The sequence below is a fragment of the Dasypus novemcinctus genome, chromosome 8, assembly GCF_030445035.2.
Source record: "Dasypus novemcinctus isolate mDasNov1 chromosome 8, mDasNov1.1.hap2, whole genome shotgun sequence".
Taxonomy (NCBI): Eukaryota; Metazoa; Chordata; class Mammalia; order Cingulata; family Dasypodidae; genus Dasypus; species Dasypus novemcinctus.
The window spans coordinates 91645157-91654938 of NC_080680.1; the positions used below are offsets into that span (position 1 = coordinate 91645157).

The 9782-nt window shown below is 41.8% G+C and overlaps 1 protein-coding gene across 7 annotated transcripts in view; it reads right to left on the minus strand.

Moving 5' to 3' along the window:
• The window catches only part of PBX3 (PBX homeobox 3), a 243816-nt gene extending 234295 nt beyond the window's left edge, over window positions 1–9521 (minus strand). For 4 of the 7 annotated variants that reach the window (XM_071216994.1, XM_012527126.4, XM_004463395.3 and 1 more), the window contains exons 1-2: window positions 8430–8727; window positions 7391–7464 (exon numbers count right to left, since the gene is read on the minus strand). In XM_071216994.1, the coding sequence (XP_071073095.1) occupies window positions 7391–7464; window positions 8430–8629 (274 nt within the window). In that variant the 5' untranslated portion in view covers window positions 8630–8727. Of the gene's footprint in view, window positions 1–7390; window positions 7465–8429 lie in introns of all 7 variants that reach the window. The other 3 variants (XM_004463394.4, XM_058302365.2, XM_058302366.2) reach the window with 3 other exon arrangements.
• Window positions 9522–9782: the final 261 nt, after the last annotated feature.

Here is a 9782-nt window from a genome sequence, read left to right on the forward strand (position 1 = left end):
ATATAGTTTCCTGATGCCCAATTCAACAACTTCTTCCTCCCTTCCCTAGTGAAGAAAATATCCTTGTGAAGTTCAGATTAAGGAAGACATTGGCGCCCAAATTTACACTTCTGAAAAGAAGTGATAAGTTCACTATCCATGTGACTGATATAACATTTTAGAAAAAAAAAAAGACTGGATGACACAAAATCCTTACTAAATTTTTACATACAGAGAATATAATGAAAAATTGATACACAGTATCTCCAATTAGGTCAATTAATATTCAGAAAAAACCTTTAACATTTCGTTTAAATAATTATCGGAGGAAAAAGAAAACCACCAATGTTCTGGAAGCTTCTCTAGACCTTTCAATCAATTTTATTTATATGCAAAACCAAGAGAAACCAAAAAAAAAAAAAAAAAAAAAAAACAAAGCTCCTCCTGATGCTAAAGCTCTCAATTTACTGACAGGCAAATGGCTTCATGCTGCCACTTAATCTCATTTCTTGCATAATGCCCTCTAATTAGCATATCAAAGTGAATTAATACTTCTAGGGCATTAGCAATGGGGAAATCTGCTCCAGGCTCACAATAGCAGTTAAGAGAGAGCCAAGAAATCCTCAAAAACACCACAAACCACTTTGCATTGCAAAACTGTTCAATTTATTTATCCTTTCTCTCTAAACACTTTTACCGCACACTGTTTTACTACTGTTCACCAAACAAAATGATAATTGCCAAAGTTACCAGCATCTGTAATGCCTGTTTAGAATCTTAATTTAGATTATGTTGCAGATAATTTCTATATGCAACCATTTGTTCTATTATAAATGTTAATAATGACAGTGAAAATGGTGACATCCTCAATTAGTTCCTTTGAATTTGAAATAAAATTTTATGGGATTTTAAAATTTATGAATTTTTTAATGTAAAAAGCCACCTGCTGGACTCTGATGTTTAAGAAATATACTTTGAAAACTGATGAATCGCATAAAACAAAACAAGAAATTTTCATTTTGCCATAACATATGTTAAGACCCCCAAATAATGGTTTAAACATTGTGTGGAATCATCAGCATTAAATGATTACATTGTATACCAATTCCTCATTAATATGATCCCATAAAAAGGTGATTGTTCAAAAAAGCTTAACATTTTTAAAGCACTTAAACTGAAAGAAAACAAGTACAAAACATTTAACAATTACTTATATCCGTAATTACTTTTAATTGCTTTCAGTTCTAAATCAGTACTACCGTGTAGTCAGTCCAAAAAGAGATGCTATGTGAAACGAATTTAACAAATTTATCATACCAATTATTTTGCTAGCTATATGCTCAAAATTTAATGCTAAAGCAAACTACAATTAACATAAAAAACTACAAGCATAATATGTTTATGGAATTCATCTATGAAAAGAAAAAAAGATTCTGGTTGCTATTCTGACTACAAAGGGGATAATTAGAATCAAGTGTTTAAGATTAATGAAATGTATCATCTAATAATTTTCTGTCTTAAGACAAAAAGATGGTACATCTTTTCAGAAGCTCATTCAAAATTACTTATTAACTTATTTATTAAATATAACAATATCACCTAGCTCTGAGAGCAATTTGTTTGATTGACTTCTATAAGTTTGTAAAACTCTATGATAGATCTGAAAAACTTTGACCAATTTATACTAAATAGTGATATAAATTATTTGCTCCCTTCACACTTAAAGACTAGTATTGCCCTACTAAATGAACAAATGCTTGAAAAGGTCAACATGGAGAGAGGTATCCAAGTTTTGTTAGTCAGTTACTATCTAAATCAAGGTGATCATGGGAATGAATGGTCAAAACACAAGCCTGCTGAGAAAATAAACAAAACATTCTCATAGTATGAATAATGAAATAATATACACCTAAAAATGTCCACACATACATGAACAGGGGAAAATAATCTAAATTCTTATCTAACCTGATGTAATTGGTGTTGATGTGTTAAAAATTTTTTCTGAACAGGTAAGTCATGGTATAAATATAAAATAAAGTGATGAATAACGTAGGGTGTGGTTCATGAAATGCGGTTTCAGTTCTTTAGAGCCACATTTCATTAACTTCATCCTATACCATGCCACCATAAAGTATCAAAATAACCCAAACAAGACGTTAAATTTAAATCTACCTTGGAAGTCATCTTTTACAAAATTTACAAGTTGAAATCTTAAAGTACAAATGAGAGTAATTAAAAGGAAAAGAATCATAGTATGAAAATACACTTAGGTACATTTTATGAAAGTCAATGTTATATTCAAGTTAGGGTCCTCCTCTGCCACTGTATTAATATGCTTCTGATTCAGAAAAAAAATTATGTAACTACAATAACAAAATAACATAAAGTCCCAAATTTTAAAAATACCAAAACTATGCAAATCTATAATAAAATGAAGTATACTAAAATGGAGGCAAGAAAGAATTACTTGTACAGATCAAGTCAGTATTGACAAGAAGGTTCAATATGTTTTTATTGGAAAGGAAAAAAAAGAACAAAGAAAAGGTTGGAGAAGAGCCCCGCGATCTTTTCAAGATAGTATCTACTCGATTCTTTAGATGATTATGTTCTAAACCAATATGGCAGTTTTTCCCGGTTTTCTACGAATATATCAAATGTATTATTTTGCAAGGATAGAAGAAGAGGAAACAAAGCATAAAGAAAAGTTAGAAAAACATCATTCTTTTACTTCCTCCCTCAAAACCCTCTACAAAAGCCAGTAAGTTATACAACAAATCTACAGAAATGGAAGATAAATGGATAAAAGAAATATTCTTCAATGCTTCAAGGTAAATTCTATGGTAAAACAATATAATTTATGACATTTCCAAAATATACTGACTTTGTTTTTTTCCTGTTTAATCATTTGATTTTTACAGGCCATAATGTATGTTTGAAATTTAAAATGTTAAAGGTCCATTAAAATTTCCTTCAAAATAATCTTGAGAAAATGGGAATTACATAGAAAGCATGATTGGCAAGGGGTTGCTAATTGTTGATGCTAATTATTGATGTTTAAAGTTATCTACAATGAAGTTTTAAAAACTAGAAAATAAGTTCATTAAAACACAGAATTAAATCACATATGAAAGAATACAATCGTTTTTAAAACTTTGGAACAAATGATGATAAATATATTAGAAATATTCTAAGAGCAACTTAAAAGAATGTATGCAATATATATACAACATTTAGGCATATATGTAACAATTTTCACCTTTCCTGTTAAATTTTCACTTGTTAGAGGATTTGGGTTTTATACATTGAAAAGTAAAAGAATTACATGGCACTGTACAAAGAAAAATGTAATAAATGTTCATATTGAAGCATAAATTAAAGAGAACAGAATGGCATAAAGATCAGTAAAAGAAATTTCAATGAGTTTCTAAACCTTTGGGATTAGAATTAAATAGAGAGGTGTAGCCTGAGAGAACTGCCCTTCCCTTTGAAAGCTAGTTACACTTAAAACAATCAAAATAAAAGGTTTAGTCTCATATCATATACTAAATGCATACAAAAACTCACTTGTATGCTACAATATTTGATGTAGTTTTTATATCTAAAATTCTTATGACTCTTTCTAGCGGTGATCCCTTTAGAAGTAAAGCATCTTTAATAGTAATCTTCTTCTCCTTAAACATAAAAAATAACTTCTACCAGCCCAACCAGCCAAGCAGGCCTTTCTCTTCCCCTGCGGACACCTCCTGCAGTAGAGAAGTTCATTAAGTTTTATGATCTTCCCAAGTCAGTCCTGCTTATAAGCCTCACAAAGGCCACAAATCTGGCAAACCATCATGTATGCCATTAGACATTACTAGTAAATGAACGCTATTTAGGATTTGTGGTGACAATAAATCAGGGTTTGGTTGGCAGCTATCAACATGGAGTATTTTAACCTACTGTTTAGAAAAGGTTGAGTTGATTTTTAAAAAAAAATACCCAACATTCTTTCACAATAATATGATTCAGGTTATACACTCAAATGTTGGATTTTCATTTAAAAATTAAAAATAAAAATGTTTTTCTTAAAAAAGAACTGTTTTGCTAATACGAACTCCCAAAATTTAGGGCTTTGAAAAGAAGGCAGATTTGTGAGAACGGACTATTTCACAAAAGAAAGCACTTCAACAATCAAGACTATGGTGACCAAAAAGATGCAAAGGAATTCACCAAAATAAGTACGTAGATGAGCAGAACTCAAGGCATCAGGAATATTTAATAAGAGATAGGTGGCAAATATGGCTAAAAAAAAATCAGAAGAAAAATCTTAGCATATCAACCAATATCTCACTGGCTGGTTACTTAGTTTAAAATGGGCACATACCTTTATTTTAAAGCCTGTATCTTTTCAGTTACTTTTTAAATATATAAATATCACAATTCAACAATGAGAACTATTTCTATGCAAAAATAATTGTATGATAAATTTTATAAAAAATACATTGTCAAGAAAAAGCAAACATCTTATAGTAAAAGTATACTTTCTCTACAGCTGAACAAGAAAACAATACACTTGTGGCAGATTCACCCATTTATCTCACAGAAGGGAAAAAAATACTTTTTGTATTTGGTAGAGAGGTAGGGGAGAATGTTTTCCAAACTAAACCCCTCAAGTGCATTAGAACTGGCAGTATTTACTACCTGATCAGAAACCGCAAAATCTACTGGCAGATCTATAAATATATAGACTTTTTAAATGTTTTTGTCTTATTTTAGAAAAAGCACAATTGAAATAACTATCCAGTGACAGTTTCCCCCTCAAGCCTCACTCTTCAAGCCCCTATGCCTCCATTAAGCAGAATAGAGTCATCATATAATGTTCTGGTTTCTATTACAAACGACTAGATAAACTTTCTCTAGATTATAAAGAATAAATCTTTTGGATACTACATTAACGATCTATATATAAAACTACATTAATGATCTATATATAAAACATAATATAATACATACATATTCTACAATGTTTATTTTATAAGTTCAAGTTTCTGAAGCATGACAGTGGAAGCAGATGGGGAGGTGTGCCCTTAAATTTGCTACCCTGCTTTCTTTGCTTTGGTAGCCTTAATGTCTACACAGCTGTTTCATTTCAAATCAAGATTCTGAGTACAGCGTCCCTGTCTCCTTCTAAGCCTAGTTTTGGAGAGAGGTGGAGCTGTGGGTAGTAAGGGAGAAAGGAAAGAAGAGAAAGAGCTTCACCCCCATCAATCACTCAGTACTTAAATCCTGTCGCTCTCAAGCTTAGAGACGGCTGGCAGGAAGATGCCTCTGCCCAGACAGCCACCTTTACTCTTTGTTGGCTGTTGGCTTTTTACAAAAGAGATATGAACTTGGATACACTGGCCAAAGCATAAAAAGAGGATCTAATTTGCAAGTCATCCCTGCAAGCCTCAGAAACAATCTTCAAAACACAAAAATTTCCTTTGTCAGCTACCTCTTCCTTCTTACAGAGCAATAGCCCTACTCTAGCTCTCTTTGCCAGTAATCCCAGATTCTTGAAAAGATTTCTTTTTCCTAACTCATCCTTTGACATGTGGTTGACTCTACTTTTCTTTCAGAATGATGTAGCTAAGTCCTGTGCAAATAAGCAACTAAAGGACTTGTGCTTCCTAATTGAATTCTGTCTGCTACTAAATGTCTAAAAAGCAGTTTGCTATTTGGAGTTAGAATTAAACAGAGAGGCTAGGTCAAAACTTTAAAAAGGAAAAGAAAAAAAAAAACAAATCACAAGAAAGGGGCTAAAAGGGGAGAAATATCGACCCCCTCTCCCTAGTAATATAATGCCATATAAAGTTGAATCAATCTTAATATTCACAACATAGTCAATACCCCAGTGCTTAGCTGTCCGCGGAAAACTGAAGTGGAGCCCTGATAGCAAGAAAACCCTTGGACATTACAAGATAATTTACTGAGAAATATTCTTTTAGGTTTCTAAACTAAGATACTTCCGAGATTTAATGCTTGATGTCTTATTTTATAATAAAATAAAAATCACTGACCATTTTAAATCATAATGCTTTCTAAAGGTAACCAAAGATCAATTTAAAATGCCTGTGGCTTTCAAAATGTAAAATGTATATAGTAAGAAACCATGCATACTATATGAATGAAAAGTAGGAAAACCATTCTTTAGGATCTCTTAATATTTGCTATTAATTGTGGTTTTAACATACATTTTAACAAATAGCAATAACCCATTGTCTTTTCTTGATTACTTTTGGGATCAGAATAATATCACAAAATGAAAAATCTGTTCAAAAGGAGAGCAACTTGCCTGTCAACCTAACAGTTATATGTGGTATGCTGTTAAGTGTGGTCGGCTATCCAATTTAATCACAATCACATTTAACCTTTTGAACAGCATCACTTGGATATTCCTATATCCTGGACTCGAACTTTTTCTTCTTTGGCTCAACATGAAAAATGGCAACTTAAAATACCATATATTAAACACACACACTCACACAAAAATGAAATTCAACAGTAAAGCATGTTTAATGCACTTGCTTGCCATATACAGGGCAGATGATGCCAAACACATACTAAAGCATCTAAATTAAATCTCTACTTCCACGTGAGCCACTAACATCACGTCAAGACTAAAATATCTTCAATTAAGGAAGTCTAAAAAGAAAGTTAAATTGAAATGAATTGCCAAAAATTTGCCTAATATGTACTTGTAGTTTTCATTCCAGCACTTCTGCAAAACCTGCCTTCTCATATATTTCCTGCCTTGAACACTTCAAAAATTGTTTAACCTGCATCTGTGGACCTTTTTCTACTCTACAATCTATATTAAGCATATTTACAAATACAGTAACTTCAAGCATAATAGATGTAATAGTACATGTGGCTAAACATATCATTACCCTTCCTCACTTCTTAAAAGTATTCTTCTCACCTAAAAACACTAATTTGAACATGCTTTGGGGGTCTGTTCAATTACATCTATTCCTCTGTGGAACTGAAGCTTAAGGGTGTCTGAGTAAAGCAAAGTTCTGGCGATGCTTCTCGGGGACTCTGACATCCAGTCTCCCGCTGCTCCTTTTAAAAACTGACACACAAACGAGGCGAAAGGAGCTGAGAGGGCGACTGGCTCTCCGGGTCCCCTCCCTGACTGCAGCCAGGGGCAGCCGCCTGGGGACCACGACCCAGCCCAGTTCGCATCTACACTTCATTTTACATCAGAAGCAGAACTGAGAAATCGACTCCAGATTTATTGCAGTTTTTTCTCAAGATCAGGAGGTGGGAAGGAGAGAATGATCAAAGATGGCGGTGCCCAAAAGCAGCAGCTCTCAACTGGAGAGTCGAAGGAGTAGCTCTGACCCCACCTCGAGGGTCTCCAGGCCCACTGCGGGACGCAGCGTCTTACCTGTTTTCTCTTTGATCTCACACAGAACGCTGAAGAGCGCGGGCTTCATTCTGTGACAGTTCAGGGCATGTTTCCTAAAAAAACAAAAACAAAAACAAAAAACAAATAGCAAAACACAAAGGTATTAGCATCACCTATGGAATAATATGGCGTCTTCCTTTAAGTTAGACTCAGGACTTAATTCAGGTCCTCTATTATGAAAGGCTCTTTTGAACGAAGGGAAGTCAACAGAAACTCAAGTTAGGACTAGTTAGCGACAGCCGGGAAGCTCTGGCAAAAGCTCGAGCCTGAACGAAGTGCGACCCATCGGCCGGGTAGGCAGCAGCCTCAGCGACCGCAGGGCGCGAACCCACGCTAGGAGCCTTGTTGCCCGGACAGGCGGCAGCGACCCGGAGAAAGGGGACGGGTGCGGAAAGGCTCCCGCGCCAGCTCTCCGTAGGGGCACGGGGTGCGGCGCCGGCCGGCCGGCCGCACTCGACCCGCGAACTGGTGACAGCTCTGCAAAGTTTGTTTGCTAGGCGGCCCCCCCTTTTCCGAGAACTTGGCCGGCCGCACCCGGACCCGCCGGGGAGCCTCCCATTGTCCCGCGCGGGGCTGGGGTGGCCGCCCGCACAGCAAGGCAGTCCATGGTCAAGTCGAGCCCCGCCATCGGGACTCCGGGCCCGAGAAGAAAGTTGCACTTCTCTCAAGTGCAGCCCGGGCCTCTGTCGCAGCAGCGTGCACCCAGGTCCAGGCGGGAGGTTTAAATCTTGGGAGGGGGCCGGACTGCGACAGAGCCGGACAAGGAGAGGAAATTAGGACAAAAAAAAATCCGCGCGGCACTAAATCCGTCCCCAACCCCGAAAGCAACTTTCTGACTCCCGCCTGCGTCGAGGAGAGCCGGCAAGTACCCCCGAGGCCGGGGCGGGCGGCCGGTTTTCAGAGAAAGTTCCCCGCCGGGGACGAAGGCCCCTGCCACCAGCGCCACTCCCGACCCCGACTCGGCCGCGGGCCCGGCTCCCGCACACACACAAAAGATGCTTAATGAGACGACACCAACTTTGCTTGCGCCTCGTCCAGGCTCTGGTCGGTGATGGTCATGATCTGGTGGAGGATGTCGCCGATGTCCTGCTTCCTGCCGTCGCCGTCCGCCCCTTCGTGGCCGTGCGGGGGAGGCGGCAGGGCCATGCCCCCCTGCACCGAGTGCCCGGCCAGGTTCACCCCGGCCAGAGTCTGCAGCATCCTGGATTGATCGTCCATCCCGCCACGCGCGGGCGGGAGCGGGCGGCGGCGGCGGCTGAGGAGAAGGCTGAGGCGGCGGCGGCGGCGGCGGCGGCGGCGGCGAGGGAGGAGAAGAAAGAGGGGGAGGGGGAGGGGGAGCGGCCGCGCGCTCCCCGCCCGCGCGGGGAGGGGGCGGCCCGGCCGGCGGGGCCCGCAGCTGAGGCGGCGCGGACCGGCGCCCGGCTCCGGCTTCCGCCACAGCCGAGGCTGGGACCAAGCGCCTGGCGGAAGCGCCGGGCTCCGCGGCGGTGGCGGAGGCGGAGGCAGAAGAGTCCGCTGCCCTCACGCGGCCGCGGCGCAGCTTCCTTGTCGCCGCGCGCCCCGCCGGGCGGCCCCGCACAACTTGCTTCTCAGCCCGGGCCAAGTTGCTGGGACGCCCGCCACCCCCCACGCCAGCCTGCGCACTCCCCTCCCTCGGCCGCCGCCGCCGCCGCCGCCTCGGCCGGGCGGGATCCGCGCCCCGGCGGCCCGGGGGGAGGGAGCGGCGGCGGCGGGCGGCCGCGGAAAGGAGGCCGGCGGGCGGGCCGAGGGGAGCGAAGGGGGCGGAGGAGGAAAGTTTGGGAGCGGGCGGGCGAGCGGGCGCGGTAAGGGATAGACGCCTGATAGAGGGTCCCGGCGGGCCGCGCGCCGGGCGGGCAGCAGATTGATGGGGCGGGAGAAGTCGCCGCCGCCACTGCCGAAGCAGCGAACCCAGCCAGCAGCCGCCGCGGACCGGGCTCGAAGGCCGCTCGGCTGAGGGATTGACAGGCTGCCAGTGCCACTCACTCACTGCGGCCCAGGCGCCCTGGGGGAGGGGCGGGGAGGGCGGGGGAGCGCGCCCGCAGGCCCCGCCTCCGGAGGCGGCGCGCACGCTCATTGGGCCTTCCGCCTCCCGCCGCTGCCACTGGCACCGCCCCTGGAGCGCGGCCCGCCTCCACTGGCCTCAGAGCCTCGGCGCGGGGGTACGCGCCACCGGATCTTCACGGCCCGGTAGCGTTCTCGCCACCCGGTCGCGTCGTCGTCCCCCACATTTCCCCGACCCGCAAACGTTGTACCCGCGCCCTGGCTTCTGCCCCCTAGTGTTTTAGCAGCAGTGAATCGGAGATAGCAACTCGCTCCTGAGGCAACCATGGGCTCCCCCGCAACTCCCGAG